The 19,464-nt window shown below is 37.8% G+C and overlaps 2 protein-coding genes across 4 annotated transcripts in view; both read right to left on the bottom strand.

Annotated features, from left to right (window-relative positions):
* Positions 1-12,356, bottom strand: part of LOC129107211 (1-phosphatidylinositol 4,5-bisphosphate phosphodiesterase beta-4-like) — a 63,722-nt gene extending 51,366 nt beyond the window's left edge. The window contains exons 1-2 of one of the 3 annotated variants that reach the window (XM_054618631.1): positions 12,079-12,356; positions 7,942-7,987 (exon numbers count right to left, since the gene is read on the bottom strand). The gene's annotated coding sequence lies outside the window, so the exon portion shown is untranslated. Of the gene's footprint in view, positions 1-7,941; positions 7,988-11,900; positions 11,995-12,078 lie in introns of those variants that run through there. The other 2 variants (XM_054618632.1, XM_054618633.1) reach the window with 2 other exon arrangements.
* Positions 12,357-18,424: 6,068 nt separating this feature from the next.
* Positions 18,425-19,464, bottom strand: part of LOC129106900 (1-phosphatidylinositol 4,5-bisphosphate phosphodiesterase beta-1) — a 113,563-nt gene continuing 112,523 nt past the window's right edge. The window contains exon 33 of the mRNA XM_054618173.1: positions 18,425-19,368. Coding sequence (XP_054474148.1) covers positions 19,144-19,368 — 225 coding nt within the window. The 3' untranslated portion in view covers positions 18,425-19,143. The remainder of the gene's footprint in view (positions 19,369-19,464) is intronic.

Raw genomic sequence — 19,464 nt, 5'->3', positions numbered from 1 at the left:
GCTTTGGCACTAACTAACACATTATACAGTACCAGTCATTCAATGGTTTTTCTTTATTTTTTTCTACATTGTAGATTAATATTGAAGACATCCAAACTATGAAGGAACACATATGGAATTATGTGGTAAACAAACAAACCAGAATGTTTTATATTTTAGATTCTTCAAAGTAGTTGAATGAGAAGGTGTGTCCAAACTTTCGACTGGTACTGTATGTCATTTGTTTAATCCGCACACATAGCAAAGTGTAAAAACGTCGTGTTGTGGTTTGATGGTGTGTTTTGATTCTCTCGTCACTGTGAGGTAGTCGGGAAACCAGTCGAGGATCCAGGAAGTTAATGAGCTCCTGTTTTCAGTCTTTGTTACTCTCATGTTTCTCTTTTGGCAAAAAAGTTAAAAGGTGGATTTACCTTTTTAAATATCAAACTACTCTTTTTAAATGTTTACTGCGTGTCACAGTTCTGTGAGATTCTGTATCTGTACTTGTGGTTACAGTTACCAGCTTGGTTTCCACACCCATTTTATTTACTTGGCATGAAATAAATAAATAAAACTTTTGTACAAATATTGCATAATCTGCAGCTGCTCCTATTATGTGCAGTGAACTCTTGTCATTTATGAAAGCACTTACAATTTTGATACATTTTGCCACATATCAAATATTTTAAGTCTAGGAACTGTGAACTTTTCCTACAATAATTATAGACCCAGACATGTGGAGCTTCTCTGCATTTCAATTTCAAACCAAAACACGATTCTGACCGGAGATGTTTCACTTTAAGTTTAGCTTTTTACTCCTAATGATGATGATGATGATGATTGTATTTTCTGTATAAATTGTATCATGTGAAACAGGCCATGTGAAGAAAAATATGTCCTTTTAAATTTCTTGATTTTCTTTATTTACCATCTATAAATACATTGATTATACAATAGAATATGTGATTTATATTCTTCATGTAAAGATAGATTCATAAAAACAAACAGAAAAGTCAACCAAAAGACCAGCACTGGCTTGAATGGATTGAGACAACATTCTTTCCGTCTGTCTGTTGAATGTGTGAGAAACTGAAATGGAAGGTAAAGATAAATGAGAGGCATCTTGAGAGAAAAGGCACTCAGACACAGAGAGAGAGAGAGAGAGAGAGAGAGAGAGAGAGAGAGAGAGGCTCACGCACAAAAACATTTCACATACACTTTGACTTTTCAATTTTTTTTTGTTTCTCTGTGATGCTGTCAGGAGCCAACTCCCTGAGGGCCAAAGAGAGAGGCAGCCAGAGAGAATAAAATCCAGGCTGAGAGAAAAGGTGAGAGGGAGATTTCTTTTTTTTTTTTCTCTACTTAGTGAGTCATAGAGTGACTTCTCTCTTTCATGCCTTGGAGAAGGATGAAAGACTGTCTTAAAAGGAGGACAAAATAAGGCTCGGGTTCTCTCCGCTCACACACACTGGGAGAACACTTCTCACCCTCAAACTATGTTCTAATGAGTGGATTTCATTATTTAGCAGAGTCCAGCACTTTCATGGAGACATATTCTTTAATGACTGGAAAGCATTCAACCTCAGCTAACACTGACAGCTATTACACGTCATCATTTGTGCTGCAGTGACATGAAACCATGTATAGATCGCCGTTACTTCAGCCCGTTACGTGTACAATCCAACTGTTAAATTAAAGCCATTGTGGCTTTCAAACTTAAGTCCTAAATTGTTACAGAAATATTCCATTATGACTTTACTCAAACATGACATGATCACTACAGATGGAGCCGTAATTCCCACATGATATTTGGCATCTGCGACGTGAAAGGGAGCGTGTTAAAGCAGGGGAACAGCGGTGAGTCGGGAAATAACAATATAGAGAACACAAAAAGTGTTTCTCTTCTCTCTCAGAGGCTTATTTGTATGATTTCATTAAATCGAACCTGGCTTTTGACACTATTTATGGTTGGCTTTTTTTTTTTTTTTTTTGGTATAGCCATTGCAAAAATCAAGCAGGATTGAAATTTTAAGCATTACAAGTTTAAGTGTTTTGCTGAATATTCATGCCAGAGGTTTAAAGAAATATAAACAAAGAAATAAAAATGTTTTTATTAATCCGATCTAGAGCTTGACCTCATACGATTGCTATGAAGCAACATGCAAGCTTATTTAAACCTGCAATGGACATATAAAGGCCATACTGTAGGGGGAAATGACTCCAACAATGGTTTTCATTGTACTACAATGATACAAGTCATACCATTTGTCTTCTCACTGATGGTTCAAACTCTGGCGACTTGTATAACTGCTCTCCATCAGTGAAGGTTGCATAAACAAAACAATTGAGTCCTTTTTAACCAAGACAACATAATAAACTTCTAATGAAATGATCAACTACCTTACTGTTAAAACAAAAACCGCTATTGTGTTTGGTAAATGGCCATTTTATACCTGTCATTTGTATTTATTTCAGCAAATATTGAACGTTATTTAACTCCACTGTTTTCTACAGACCTGATTCCCCATCGGGGCATGGAGAGCTTACATGTTGAAGCAGATGGAAAAGGTTTCCACTGAGTAATTGTCTAAAGGATTAAGAAAGTGCAGTTTGGAAAAGATTTATATATAATTTATGATGTATACATAATTCCCTGTTCTCCCTCATGTGCTAGAATAGTCGTGTATCATTCGTCGTCATTTAGGGAAGAAATGTCTCCCATTATTTGTCAATGTATGAGTTACAAAACTCTTCTCACGATGTGCTTTGATTGTGACACTTTTCTAAACTTTACATTACTTCCACAGTTTGTTATGATAGCCTTCTAATGGATTCATGTCTTAAGCCCCGACGTTTATTTAAATGACATGCGAAAAAGTGTCCGAAGAGAAATGGCTTGGGCCCTTGGACAAATATCTGGCCCTGGTCGGAAATCCATGTGAGCAGACTGTTTGTCTTTTCATACCGTGTGTTTATACTCCGCCTGAAATTTGTTTGTTTCCCTCACTCAGAGTTCAGGGAGCGTTTTTTATATTTATTTTATGGAGTTGTAAACTCATAAAAAACACCTGAAAAAAAACCAGCATTAAAATCCACTTTGCCTTTCAATACATGATTAGACAAACAGACATAAATAAGGCCCGTATTAAAAACATCATTGTGGTCCACTCCGGGTATTTTAGCATTAAACCAGGCGTTCCCTCGCAGCCATTAGATTATGCAAGTCAATAACTACATGGAGACAATTACGCCATGCTCTGTATTATGTATTTTTAAACTAATCTGAGCAGGAAAAGTGATTAGCTCAGCAGCTAAATGTTAGTTCATTACTTGGACTTTTTTTATCTGGTATAGTAGTGGGCTGATTAAAGGCATATACAACACGCACACACACACACACACACACACACACCATCTCTCCTTGCCCAGTCAGACAAAAGCAGTGCTGTAAATATGAGGAAGCAACATTCCTGCTGTTGATCTAGTCATCTGATCTGAGCAGCGAGTCATGTGTTGGAGCCGTGTTACCGGCGCGGCAGCATGCTTTAGGCTAGCCTAATTTATTCTGCTATGTTTTCAGTTATTATTCTTTCACACTGCTCTCCATCTTAATGTGAATAAACTGCACCCCCCCCACCAGAAACATACTAATGCTGCAATTATTTGCATTTGACACTTCTGTAGCTTACCGGTTTTACGTTGCTGGGAAAATGCTTATTAATGTTTCCTCATTCAGCAAAATGAATAGATTGAAACATTTGTCGTAGGAAATCCCAACCTGCTCCAAGTTAGAGATGGAATCAGTGAAGATCAAAAGGGAAAAGTTGGTTTGGTCTCTCACACCAACAAATAAATCAATATAAAGAGTAGACACAAAAATCCATATATAGTTAAGGGTCTCAAATGTTGACAATGTGATAAATGCACAAATTATTTTTGCTGACTTCAATGATCCTCATCAGTGTATTGTGAAGCCCCGTTCTCTCTATTATTGGGCTGCCTGGGTAAGAATAGCTATCCAGGAGAGGATGTTACAAAACCAAGTTTTGCATTCTGGAGCAGAGGTCGACAGTTTAATTGGAAGTGCAAATTGCGTTCACACGTATCCCCACAGTGGATCGAGCCATGGGTAAAGTGTGTGCATTTAAAAAAAAAAAAGAAAAAAAAGGAAGGGAGGAGATGGAAGGAGAGAAGAATCAAAAGAGCGTAGGGGTGGCTGATGGCTCTCTTTTGCAATTGCAATGTATTTATAGAGCCACACCTGGAGCAGAGCTACAATTATCATCACTGAAGCGTTGTTTTTACTCCACAAAGCCTCTTTTACACAAAGCAGCCTGTTACTGAATTAGCTAATCTAAATGCTGCCAATTCTTCTTTGTTAAGAAACAGTAAATATTGACTTTATGACAGCGGATCCCATCTGTTGGTGTCAGAGAAAGCGGCTACCTCTCTTTCTGTCTGCTTTGCCTTTTCCGCTCTCTTCCTCTTTCTCTCTCTTTGCTGCTGGCTGAGCGTCTGCAGAGAATACCCCCCCGTCATTACATTCACCCTCCAGCCACACTTACCCTTGCTGGGAAGACACACTCTCTCATCATTGATCCCTCGCTTTTCCTTAAGCAGCTAACACTGTGCTCACATATTAATCTGGACCGGTAAGAGTCGTGCTGGGTTTGGATCCGTTGTGGTGCATCTGAAGCTGAGAGACTGACCGAGCGGAGTGGATTTTATCAGAACAGAGGACGATGCCGGGCTTTTACGGAGCCTTTTTGTAGTGTCACAGGCCGGCAGAACTGAGCATCCATGATGGTACAGTGTAGCATGTAGTAGATTTTATATGCACACTCACCCCAAGTGTCTTTTTAGGATAAGGATATTCAACTAAGACTGAATCAAGCCTACTGTAGTCAGTGTGATTTAAGTAGACGGCGACGCTTAAACTTTTTACCACAACAAGTCAGACAGTGCTTGAAACTATATTCTTGATGATTCAATTGCACAATTATTCAATCAGAATATTTACACTGATTCAAATCCCTCCTTCCTTCCCTTTTTATATCACAAAGCAAACTGCTTCAGCACCTTTAGATGAACACCAAAGTGTTTTGGTGTTGCTATTTTAGAGGGGCCATTTTCTCTCTACTTCTGGGTTACATTTAAGGATGCAGTTCCTCTGAAAGTGACACCCTCCTCTGCCTGGATGCAGCCTCGAGTAACTGTCAAATCCATATTTTCGATGAATGTCAAGGTCTGAAATTGCAGCACACTCCCAGTGGACATTGACGCAAGTATGTTGACTCTGCTGTTAGTACAGGTCCTGTTGATGCCTGACTGCTGCCGTTACAAATAACATTTAAGTTTACACAGTTTGGAAGGATCCAACAAGGAGTTTAATGATACTTTTGTCATAACATCGAGCTATCAACTTGCTCTATGGAACGCTCTGTTAAGAAGTTCTCTATACGATATTGAAAGCATTAATATAGTGGTTAACAAGTATTTGATATGTAAAGATATAGAGGAGTAATGTCTACCTGAGGAGAAAATGAATGGTTGACATAACAAAGCCAGCCACACATGACGTTCAGGGCATGTTCGAGCATGTGAACGTGCTCTGCTAGCCTGCTCACGGACAGCACTCTGCACTGCGCTTATACGGCGGTTACAGCCGATTACATCATCCCATGCGATGGTGTTGTCACTGAAGTGTTAATCCCATCCTCCAGGTTCCTCCTCAGGTAAACACTGTTAACTCCGTCAGCACTGTTGGCGTTTTTGCACCGTTTGCTGCGAGACGTCAGCCAAGCTGTCGCCGTGTTGAGAGGAGTCTAGATTCAAAAGATATGTTAGGAATTTTGTCCTTTGACTGCTCAAAGACATTTCTGAATCAAACCGATATTGTTGACCTGAGCTTTGTCACTGTATTGTTTTCACAGATGAACACACAAGAGAGCACCATTAAAGAGGCGAATGCAGTTTCCTTGTTGTGCCAAACACATGTTGAAATAAACTGAGCCATGACCACAAAACTGAGAAACACGAACCGTGTATATTGTCATTTTATCCCTTATTGACTAAAAAAGAGAGGAAATTTGTTTCCACTTATTGTATCTTTGCTAACATGCAGCCACATCAGAACATAATGGAAAACAGCAAGGGATTGTTACGGTGATTGCCTTTTCTTCTAAATTGACCCTTCACTAAGCCCCGCCCCCCCGCTGCTACTTAGTCAAGCTGTCAGAGCTATGTTACCATGGAGCCACCCTGCCACTGAGTGCACTCCCTAAATAAATATCAACCAATTTTGGGAAAAAATGAAAAAAGCGATTTCAGAGAGAAGCAGACAGACGGGTTCACAATGTGTGTTTGAAGGATATATACAGACTCAACAGTAAAAACAGGTTAAAAAGATAAAGGTAGAAACTAGAGCTACAGATCACAGTGCTGAAGTGAACCAGCACATCACTGGGTGACTGAGACAGAAGACAATGAAATGAAGGAACAACACTGTTCCTCTATATTCACTGGTACAATCATTAAAAAGCAAAAGCAGCATGTGTATAGATTCATTAAACTTTTAGTAGCTAGCATAGCACAGAAGAGCTAATGCGCTAAAGTACTCTGCTAATGTTGCACTGGTTTTAACGTAAAAACCAAAATGTTTTAGAAACATATCTTCTTCCAACTTCTCCAGGTAACGAGTATCACTATTACACATTGTTTAAACATGACTCCAAATCCACAAAATCAGCCTGAAGAAAAAGGGCTGTGACATTTTAAAGTTCATCAGGATAATCTCAGATATACAGTATTTGAGATGAAAAAATGTTTATACAGTATGTGATACTTTAGGAAATATTTTATTTTTGCCAATGTACTGATGCTTTGCTTGTTATAGAAATAGCTGCATGTTAGTGTTCTTGCAACTGTAAAACCTGCAAGTTGGTCACTTGTAGGATTCAAGCTATGAATCAAGACTAGTCGCTTTTTAGTCATCATCTTTTTTCTCTCAAAACAATTGCTCCATCCGACAGTATTATAGCGGAATTTCCCTTTTCATCATTGCATGTCACATGCTTAAATACTTACAGGGCACTAGCAATGAAGCAAATATAATTTGGGATGATGAAAATGTATACCGCTCTCGTAAAATAAAGCTTAGAGCTAAATTAATCAGGCCCAGACAACAGACAGCCTGCATGCTACACAATCCATTATTAATACAAATTGCATCATTAAAGCAGAACATCTTATAGATAGCAATCACCTCTCAGCCCCATTACGGTTTCTAGTTTGGCATGAGCGAGCATATAGCAGCAGCAGCAGCAGCCACGCAATCAGCTTATCATTGAGCGATGTCTGGCTGTGGATCGGCGAACGCTGCACATCAGTCTTTTATGAAAGATACTGTGAAAAAGCGGGGCCTCTTGCTTTAATCATTCAGCGCGAGTCTAATAAAATGTCTGTCGTTTTCCAGCTCACGATGCAACTTGTTTGCAATGTTGAACACTTTGAGTGATTGAGTGGCAAAAAGGCAAAATAAGAGTTGGATGGATATCGGAGCTAAATATTAGATGGAAGGAAAATCCTTGTTCTTAATCTTCTTGATAGTTGTTTTTTGGTTCCCTCTTGTATTATTTTTTTTGCATTCAGAAACACACCGGGTCATCCAGATTACATAACTTGTCATGTTGGCTTACATGCAGGATGAGGCCATATGTTTCATACACATTATGCATGCACTAATCAATTACTTTAATGCAGACCAGGTTATAAATATGCAAATAATGAACCAGATGCTCTGGAAATAAGAAGCTCATATTGAAGAGGTAGCCTGTGTTATGTAGCTACCAGCTGTGCTGTTACACAAAAATCTGAACTGGGACTGAATAAAAATAACCCAAGAAAGAGACATGTGTTTAACTGCGGTGACCACCAGCAGTGAGCAACCCCCAAAAAACTCACCAGTTCAGCATCAATAACGTTCAGTGGGAGAAGCTCATGTCTTGGCCTGCAGAGACAAAAAAGGACATGCAGTAAGAAGGGGAGAGAATTTCATAATTCTGGAGGCTTGTATCTGGACTTATTTGGTGGAGGTCTAAAATCCTGCTATACAGTAGGAAAGTAGGAGCTGAGAGGCGAACCTCACAGAGAGACGAGCACATACCACATCCCGCTACTCCCCATGCCAAGAAAAACATAAAGTAAATCACAATATCGACAAACCGCTTCACAACAGCCTTCCTGTCAGACTTCAACAATAAGGGCAGACATGTGGAGGGCTGTGATACAACATGTTTTTGACATACTACCAACACGTCGCCTGTCAGTTGGCGTGCCAGGCTGCTTGTCTGTTGGCCTATCAATCCATCTGGCTGTCTGCACGCACTTCCGCACTCATAGATCCGTGTGTGAGGGCTTCAAACATACACGAGGATGACGGACAGCTTTATCAAGAATGCTGTGAGAAGAAACCGTGCTGTGATTAAAAACCCGATAGCCCCGTCAAAACAAAAAGGGATTGGAACTGAGGACAGCAGAGCTAATCAAGACCAGACCCCTACAAATTTGCAGAAAAAAGGCAGCGCAAAATAAATGAGAGTAAAGCAGCTAGGAAGCGCTCCAGCCATCAGACAAGAAACAAGTAATCGAGATGTACAGTAAGTTGGCAGGCAGAGCGATGGATTCCAACAAAGTCCCTCTAGGATAAACCTCTGACCGTCAAGCAATTCAACGTGAAAACATTTTCTCACTTCATTGCCGTTTGAACCAAACGCTCCAGCTACATTCAGACTCACAATGGATACACAAGCATCCTTAAAGAAAACACTGGCTAATGTGTGTCTTAGACAGTTCATAGCCAAATCAACCAAATACTGTTTCAATAGCTGCAACACAATCACATTTGTAAACACTGAATCTGTAATAAATGCTTGGATGTTGTTTTACTTTCCTCCATATCCATGCTGTCATTTAATCCAAGATATGAAATCTAGTTTTGTTATTAGCCTCTCAGTGACTCAAAGCAAAGATATTGGGTATAAGCAGAGTTCACGAACATGCTTTACACTTTAAGCCAGTCACGCTAGGATCACTCCGTTTGGAGCAAAACAAAAGACGCACAAACTTTCAAAAGTGTGCAAGCAGTCAAAGAACAATCACAAAATCTACAAATCCCAAAGAATATTTCTGGAATATCAGCAATGCCAAAACGATGATAACTGTGAAATGTATAAAGGGTTGTTTTCCAGCATGATAGTGAATCATAGGATGCAAAAAGTGCTCGTTTTGTGCCTCCAGTCATTAAACATAATACTAACAGGTGCTAATCATGATCACAGTACAGTATTAGGTTAAAAAGTATCTGGATTATCATCAAAGCCCTAATCATGCAGCCATCCTATTACCAAATAAACGTAAACAGGAAAGCACTGTACTGTGCAAGGGTCCTGAAAATAACAAAATAATTATATCAAAAGGCACTGAACACTAAGTGGACCAAAAAATATAGCACTTACGTCATCTGGTCCCAAAAAAAAGAATTGAATAATAAAACACCTGCACTCCCTCAGTCAGCCTTTAAGCTTCTTAGGCCAACACTATTCATCAAAATGCTTCAGTCCATGTTTAAGCCTCAGGTAAGGGATTGTTATTTTGTGAGGGAGGGTAATGTTTGCTCTTGTAATCACGAGTGAAACGTTTACGCGGCAATGTCAATAAGCCACAGCCCAATTTGTTTTTCTTCACATAGTAGTTGTGATCTTTCACGGTCAGCAGTGGACAGACTTTTTTTTTGAAGGAGAGGTGAGGGACAACCTTGGGTAATTTTACAATAATGACCCAACCTGACCAAAAAGCCTGTTCAGATAAGATATGGAGGCCAAACAACATAAGATAAGATAAACTGTAATACGGCTGTGTTACATTTTACAAGAAGAGACGAGGGTTCCTCTGCAAATATGGCTCATAATATATATATATATATATATATATATAGAAAACACACCAGTGTGAATAGGTGGAATAACCAAACCCGCTTGTTAAGGCACCATCTACTGTATACACATTCATCAATTAAATGTTGAAGGCTGACAAGTCAGGCGAAACCTTGAACAAAATGAAACATTATGGGCTATTTGCACAGTAAATAAGCCCACGGAGTTACCCGCAGGTTATTCCTGAACAAATAACACTCTGTGGCTTCTGTGTGTGTGTGTGTGTGTGTGTGTGTGTGTGTGTGTGTGTGTGTGTGTGTGTGATAAAACAGGTTTTGAAAATAGACATCTGCTTTCTGACTCTTATCAAACCAAGCAACGCTGTCATTTGTACCAGTATCAAAAGACAAACCATACTGTTTTTTTTTACATGCATAGCTTCCCCTTAATAAAAAGGAACGAGAAGTCCCAAACAATAAACTGATTGATATAACCTAGTAGACCATATGACACTAAAAAACCTCTGCAATACAATAGTTGCTGCTGTAATCCTGTAAATTTCCCTAATGGACTAATAAAGGATTATCTTATCTTATCTTATAAACAGTTATTCTGTCTGTATATATAACATTTCAGTTACTGTTGTATCTTTACTGTTTTTTATTGCTCATTTGCATATTTATAATACTTATTTTTGATCTTGTTTTTTTACTTATGTCTCTTGTTTGCACTATCCTCTATGCTGCTGTAATCCTGTAAATGTCCCTAATGGACTAATAAAGGATTATCTTATTTTATAACAGTTATTCTGTCTGCATATATAATATTTCAATTACTGTTTTTTATTGCTCATTTGCATATTTATAATACTTATTTTTTATCTTGTTTTTTTACTACGTCTCTTGTTTGCACTATCCTCTATGCTGCTGTAATCCTATAAATCTCCCCTCTGCAGGACTAATAAAGTATTATCTTATCTTATAAACAGTGAAATGTCACTTTTTCACTAATTCATTTGATGCAAATGGTCTAAAAACTGATCAAATACATCTTTAACATCCTATTACTCACTTGTCAAACATCAATAGATGGACTTTCTGTTTGCCCTGACTGTATCAATGACACCTTGCAGCCTGGTTTGTATTCATCTCTATGGCAGCTGCAGGTCTTTGAATGCACCACTTTTTTTTTTTTTTTTAAAAACCCATTTAATTAACATTACAGTAAAATAATTTTGCAGTGCTGCAGGACATGAATGCCACAGTGCAGCAAGCCATAATAGCATATTTTTGTTAATAAAAAACAAAAAACAAATTCTCTATGGCAGCTGCAGGTCTTTGAATGCACCACTTTTTTTTTTTTTTTTTTTTTTTTAAACCCATTTAATTAACATTACAATAAAATTATTTTGCAGTGCTGCAGGACATGAATGCCACAGTGCAGCAAGCCATAATAGCATATTTTTGTAAATAAAAAAACATTAAAAAAACATTTATTTTCTCTATGGCAGCTGCAGGTCTTTGAATGCACCACTTTCTTTTTTAAAAGAAACCCCATTTAATTAACATTACAGTAAAATTATTTTGCAGTGAATGCCACAGTGCAGCAAGCCATAATAGCATATTTTTATTAATAAAAAACACATTTATTTCTCTATGGCAGCTGCAGGTCTTTGAATGCACCACTTTTTCTTTTTTTTTTAAAAACCCCATTTAATTAACATTACAGTAAAATTATTTTGCAGTGCTGCAGGACATGAATGCCACAGTGCAGCAAGCCATAATAGCATATTTTTGTTAATAAAAAACATTAAAAAAAACACATTTTTCTGCAGGTTTTTGGTGACTTTTATGGCCACAGTGCAGTCTGTCACCGGCCGGCTGGGCTGTCTGATGTCCCGCTACGGCTAGCCTGGAAACACAAATAACCTTTGTTTTATTTCATAAACTCAGCATGCACGAAGCGGCCAACATGTCGTAGTATATTCACCTGCAAGATAAGCAACAACCACCACCAAAACACGGAGTCATTTGGGTGTAGAAACCCCCCAAAAAACGTGCTTAAGCATCCATTGTAATGAGCTAGCTAGGTTAGCATCAAAGCTACTGTCTCCAGCTGTGCGTGTTTGAATTTCGAATATTCGAAAAAAGGTTCGTTCGTTTCTTACGTGATTGTCGGTGCTGGAGGCGGGAGGGGCGGGTTTAATCCGATGGGGTGAAGAAAATACGCTCTGCAGGGTGCTGGTTGGGATGTGTTCTGTCTCTGGGTGTCTGTCTGGGTGTCTTCCAGCTGGTGTTGCTCTGTCCCGTGTCCCCTCCGCCCGCCTGCTCCGCTTGTCTCCGCGCTGCCGGAGTGTCCCGGTGCTGTTGTACCACTCGCCCTCCAGTGGAGAATGACTCCGTTGATTAGGAAGCCCTCTGCAACTGCTGCAGCACACGCACGGTGTGTGTGTGCGCTAATGAGTGAATGAGTGTGTGTGACGGAGTGAGTCATCCAGCAGACCCCGCCCCCTCCTCCTCCTCCTCCTCCATAGGGACCACTGTGTCTTCATCACACTTTATTAATATTATTTTATTATTATATTATTATTATTTTATTATATTATTTTATTATTATTATATTATTATTATTATTTTATTATTATTATTATTATTATTATTATATTATTATTATTATTTTATTATTATTATTATTTTATTATTATATTATTATCATTTTATTATTATTATTTTATTATTATTATTATTATTTTATTATTATTATTTTATCATTATTATTTTATTATTATTATTTTATTATTATTATTTTATTATTATTATTTTATTATGATTATTTTATTATTTTATTTTTTAAATCTATGTCAACAACACAAATTTATAATAAATAATAAATAATAATAATTTATTTATTTATTTATTTAGCATCTTGTTTAAAAAGTGAGCAAAACAGTTAAGAACAATCGTTAGGATAAAAACTAAATTAAATCAAAATAAACGAGCAAAATGAATTAAATCAAGTGAAATAGGTAATAATAAAATAGTAAATGAATATATATTAAACCCAAACATTTAAATGACGACATCACATAAAAGCCGTTCTGTAAAAATGTGTTTTAAGAAGTGATTTAAAGTAATAAAGCATTAAAAAAAAATATATGAAACTAAATATATTAAGGCTTAAAATAAATCATTATGTTAAGCCGAATAAAAATAAAGGTAGTTACCCTATTAGAGGGTAAATTGACAAGTTTTTTTCTATGTACAGAACCAGTCAAAAGTTCTCATTCAACTACTTTGAAGAATCTAAAATATAAAACATATTCTGGTTTGTTGAGCATTTGTTTTTGTCTACAATGTAGGAAAAAAATAATAATAATAAAGAAAGAAAAACCATTGAATCAGAAGGTGTGTCCAAACAATAGTTTTTCTTTATTTTTATATATATTTTTTTCTACATTGTAGATTAATATTGAAGACATCCAAACTATGAAGGAACACATATGGAATTATGTGGTAAACAAACAAATGCTCAACAAACCAGAATATGTTTTATATTTTAGATTCTTCAAAGTAGTTGAATGAGAAGGTGTGTCCAAACTTTTGACTGGTACTGTATGTCAAGAACACAAATTTATAGAAATAAAGCATTACAAAAGTATATGAAACTAAATATATTAAGGCTGATTCAAATCTTTAAATAAATCATTATTACAAATACACTGTGCAATATAGTTATAATAGTTATAATAGTTATTCTGTCTGTATATATAATATTTCAGTTATTGTGGATTCTTTACTGTTTTTTATTGCTCATTTGCTTATTTATAATACCTATTTTTAATAATAATTACCTTGTTTTTTTACTATGTCTCTTGTTTGCACAATCCTCTATGCTGCTGTAATCCTGTAAATTTCCCCACTGCGGGACTAATAAAGGATTATCTTATTTTATGTTAAGCCCAATCAAAATATCCTATTAGAGGGTAAAGTTTGAATATTTTTTCTATATATTTTTTCAAATATTATTATTATTTACCCATTTTCATTTCCATAACACTTTTGCTTTGATGGATTTTGGAGTAAATCAGCAACAGGATGGACAACTGCAAGTGTAACATGGGAAGAAAGTGCACTTTGGGGAGCTATAGTAAAGTGGGAAAAAAAAAATGGTGATGCATTTTCCTTTCAAGGCTATTGCATCATTTTTGTTTTTTCTCATCTATAAAGTTGTGGGATTTTAAAAGAAACTTTTGCAGTAGAGGCAGAGATATCCTAACTTTCCCATCAGACATTAAAACCTCCCTGTCAGGCCAACGCATGCATATTTCAAACTGTACTCCTAGTTTTGTAGCACTGGTGGTGTGTTTAGAAGGAGTCATTATCAGGGTTATTTTTTCAGTAACTTCCCATATCCACGGAAGAAATTATACAACTAAGTAGTACCCCCCCATGACGAGTAAATTGGTGTTTATTAGTAAAATCAACGGAGTACCCCTGTAACCACTGCCTGAATTTATTGTTTTTAGTAATCCCTGTGCCACAGAATAAAATAGTAGACTAAACCGGCTGAAACGACAGAAGGGAAATCCATCTGATGCACTGCATGCCCTTGCATTTCTGTGATTATGAAGATCAGATAGTCTAGAAAAGATGTGATGAAAGAATGGTGAGGACAGAAAGAGACACTGTGATCCCTCTAAAAAGAACATTTTCAGTTTTTAGGACGTGGTTTTATAGATTTACACAAATAGAATTTGACTTTACATTAAGATATGGTTTAGTGTGAGCATTACTTAAGGGTTATGTCTTGGGTTTAGGATTATATATCGGATTGGATTTACATTTGGTTTGGATTAGGATATTTAGGGCAAAGTGGATGGGGCTAGGATTTAAGGACAAGGACTGAAAGTAGACACTGAAGATCCCTTTAAGTAGAACTGCAGAATGATTGACAATGTCTCCATGCATTTGTGTGTATATCTGTGTATGTGTGTGTACCTTCCAAGCAGCACCCCCGGGTCCTCTCTTCTTCTTCTGTCCTGGTGTGCCTCATTAAAGGCCAGTTACAGGACACCTCCTCCTCCTCTTCCTCCTCCTCCTCCTCTTCTCCGCAGCAGATGGACAGACGCAGGGTGATAATATTCCTGGGAGTTTGTTTATATAACCCAGAGAATCTTATTAAAAAAAAGTCGCTCTCCCTCCGTCTTGAACTCAGGGTTAATTAGCTCACTTCCTAGTTGCCGGTATGCACGGAGGCCTCTGAGTGGTCACAGTGGTTGTTATGGGCGACCAAGGCTTGTCTTATCTCCTGTTGCCTTTTGGGATACTGCTGAGGAGCTGAGACTGAGAAGGACACAGTGTTTATGTCGTCTGGAAAACACACACACACACACACACACACACACACACACACACACACACACACACTAACCACCAGCATATGCACTACACACAGCTGACAAATCCCACTCTAAAGCACATGAAGGCGAGCTGACGACACACTTTCCTTTAAGACAGAAAACAAAAACACGCTTTGTTTGAAAATGTGTTGAAGATTAAAATATGTGTTATCACTGGGAATGCTCAAAGCTAAATAATGGCTGCAGACATACTTGTGTGTGTCTTGCAGATATTTTTTTTATCCCAAATAAAGTGATTAATTTGAACTTTTAGGTACAAGATATATAATACAAACATGTACATGCATGTGCTCAAACTGTTTATTCTCCCTTGTTTAGTTATGACACAAATGTTCTTGCATTGCTGGACAAAAAGTCCACACTATGTTAGTGCGTGTGAGTAATATCAAGGCAAATTTCCATGTTCTGAAATGAATACTAACGATGCTGTTTTATCTATTGCTTCCTTACTTAAAGGTGCAGTGTGTAGGATTTTGCAGCATCTAGTCGAGAGTTTGCAGATTGCAACCAACTGAAACTTCCTTCGTGTGCCGAAGGTGTAGGAGAGCTTCGATGAATCTGGCTGACGCAAAAATGTAAAAACACGCCATGAAGATAGGTAATAAAAACACAAATATTCTCTTTTGCAGGGTGATTATACGCTAAAGAAAAAATACTAATAAATATGATATTCCATCTCTGCAATTAGATCCTGCACACTGTTCCTTTAAAGCGTTGACCAGGGATTCAGACATGAAAGGGTTTGAACTCGTGTTCCTCTCAGGGTTATTTCAAAGAAACTGTTTCCTAGGAGATGATAAGAAGTAGGTCATCAATGCTTGCCCACGCTTCCCTGAGTGTGACATACATACCATACACATATATATACGCTCACCTACATACATACAGCACATACATGCCATGTTGGCCCACAGATGCAGCCAAACACACTCTCTCTATACAGCCGGCTTTCTCACACATGTGACCTGATTTCTTGTAATGTAGTTTTATCATTTTCAACACATTTTCGGTCTCTATTTTGTCCTCTTATTCTCCTCCTGCAGCATCATTATCAAGTCTGAAATGTGTTACAAAGTCTCTATCTCAAATAAAATAATAAACAATGAGGAGACAATGACATGTGATGGCAAACATAATGCAAACACAACCCACAATTAAAAACTGGAGAAAAAAAAAAGGTAAAACAATGAACCTGTTGAGGAACTGTTTGATGATTGAATACAAGAAGGTGGCGGAAAAGTGAAGAAAATGAAGACAATAAAGTGATGTATGAATGACAGTAATTCTAAAACATACCACAAAACACAGACGTAAAAGATTAAGTTGTAAAAATAAAAAATTCTGTTCATTAACAAATCAAAAGACAAACAATTCCACTCCAGGAAAGTACAATAATAGCCACATTTATTTTAATTACAGGCAAATTCCCTTTACACTATATATTTTTTTTATCAACTTCATGTTTTATCCGTTATGTCATACATACATTTACATTTCCAGAGTGCATACACGTAAGTTGATGAGAAGGGTGGGGGGGGGACTTTTAAATAAAGTGGTTCAAGACTAAAAAGAGGGATGTCTCGCATTTCTTATGAGACGCATGTCAAATACTGCTCATCACAAGCATTACTCAGTAGTGGTACTGTACTTAAAAGTGCACACGGTCTATTCAATATCAGACAGCTTCATATATTATAATATAATGGCAATTTAAACAATGATGCATTTCACACATTCAACATCAAACAAGGCAAACCTATTCAAAGGCACAGGACTCTCACATCAATATCGTCTGTTTAAAAAGTTGTTTGTACTTACATGTCAGGTAATCCTTCACATTCAACTTTTTTTTTTTTTTTTTTTTTTTATCAGCTGAATTTATGGTTTGATATCAAATGACCCGTGAGTTAAATGGCACTGGACAGTTAGGGAAGTTGAAAACACTTCCTCGTGGTTACCGAATGGGCACAGTTTCTTACATAAAGAGGAAATAGAGGAGTAATTCATTAGATCATGTCAACGCTGGTGGTTAAATGGATACGAACGGAGCATTTGAGCGTCTGTTTGAACACAACTGAACTATTTCCACCGCTTCAAACTACCAAATTGTGGGACGAACATTGCGAGAATAATGCCAGCAGGGCGACACACTGTACTTCCTGTGGTCCTCGTGGGCATCTGCTCTGTTTACTGGTGAACTGAACACACATTCCACTGTAGGTACACAACGAACCAGTTAAGAGGAAGACCACTTCTATAAAACTACAGCCAGATCCTCTTCTTCTGTTTAAATATCCTGGTTTGATTGTTTTAGTTCCCACGGACAAAAGGAACAGAATACAACGTGTAACCTGTTAAATCAGCACAGTCTCACGCCCACGGCGCCCAAAAAACAACGCTTTGTCACGACCCTCAACGTCTGATACCAACGCATGAGACGTACCGGGCTTTCTAGTAACTACAATGTAACCCCTTCCATTGGGGTCATTGTTAGACGCTGACAGAAAAAGCTCCGGGAGTAAGATCCCAGAGTATAATGTCTGAAAAAAACACGCACGGGGGGATGGGAGGAAAGTGGAACAAAGACTTTCACCCAGGAGACCAAAGTTCGAGACACTGTATAAAGTTATGTTAGTGACGTTTGTGAATCGTCTTCTGTACTTATGTTACATTGTTTAGTTATTTCAAGCCCAACCGTGGTGTTTTTCCTTAAGCTAAGCATGTTTTTTAATTAAATTCACAACAGAAACCACGTGTTTGGCTTGACTGTGTGCTGGGCTACTCAGTCTGTTAGAAATTGACGCCAAGGGGTCTAACAAAGCGTCAGTACGTGTTGTCAGTTATTTTAGTCTCGTCCAGCTCACGCCACAGTAATGTATCACGCCACACTGGGTCCACACTGTTTTGCAGGTTTAGTTGAAATGTTTCCGAAAAAAATAGATTTACATTTAATAAACATCTCTGCTACAGAGCTACTGTAACATTTACAGTTGTCAAAATACATGCAGATACCGTACAACACACTTTCTCTTCACTTCCTCTCTCTTGTTGAAAACTAGAAATTAAAAAAGAATGACACTGCATAATATTACCATGCCAAACATCATTAAAAAACAACAACTAATAATGATTAGAAAAAAGTGATGGGTTTTTAAAGTAAAATAGCAGCAAAACATAGGCTTTAGTTCTGTGAGAACAAAATCGAGGAACCAGCAAGCCTCCGGTGCCTCTGGGTTAAAGTAAGAGAGTTACATAGATACGTAGGGAGTGCAAATAAGTAAGGGTGAGTCTAAATCTTATAAAGATGGAAGCTGTAAAAGGCTGACTATGCAGTGGTTTCTTTACAGTACAAGTTGACTCCACTGAAATGACAATGTCTACTGTAAGTAAAACCTTGGCACCACACACCTCACTAACCACCACTACTGTCAATATCATGATAATAAAAAATAATAAAAAGAAACTCTACTCTCTCTGTGCAATAGTTCAAGTAAGTTATTTCCTGCAAATAGTTAGTGCTTTGTAACACATCCTGTGGCCGTACCGAAAGAGACGACAACGTAAAAGGTAACATATAAATACACAAAAAAAGTTACTATTTACATGAAACGTTATTTATTTTTTTCGGACAAGACTGCAGTCTACGCAGAGGAGACCTCTACTCACCAGTTCAGGCTCAGATTTGATCTAATCCTCCCATTGGTTAAAATTAGGACCAAAAGTCGGTGGGCAGTCTCATCCCAGAGCTGTGGTCACAAACACATCCACCAATCAGTGTCCCAGTGTGGAGCAAAGCGCCGAGGGTTTGAACCTCTAAAAGGGTGTGTCGTAAGCCCGCTCCGACGAGCCCTCCTCCGTGTCGTCCTCCGAGTGCGACGCCTTGTTGTTGAGCTTCTCCGTCGTCGAGGAGGAGACGAGGTTGCCGTGGACGCAGTCGTCTCTAAGCTTGGCCTTGCTGCTGTCCTGGACAAACTCCTGGATCTCCACGGGTAGCCGGCGGAATTTGTCCTGGTACTCCTGGTCCAGATCGCTCTGTAGCTGTGGAGGACAAACACGTCAGCCACAAATTATCACATGAGCGAAAGAAGACTCAACTAGAAGATCAAAACTTTGATTTGAAATGTGTTGAATGTG

The sequence above is a fragment of the Anoplopoma fimbria genome, chromosome 18 (genome assembly GCF_027596085.1).
Source record: "Anoplopoma fimbria isolate UVic2021 breed Golden Eagle Sablefish chromosome 18, Afim_UVic_2022, whole genome shotgun sequence".
Lineage (NCBI taxonomy): Eukaryota > Metazoa > Chordata > Actinopteri > Perciformes > Anoplopomatidae > Anoplopoma > Anoplopoma fimbria.
Note: the sequence above shows the minus strand (reverse complement) of the source record. Positions and strands in the feature narration are given on the sequence as shown.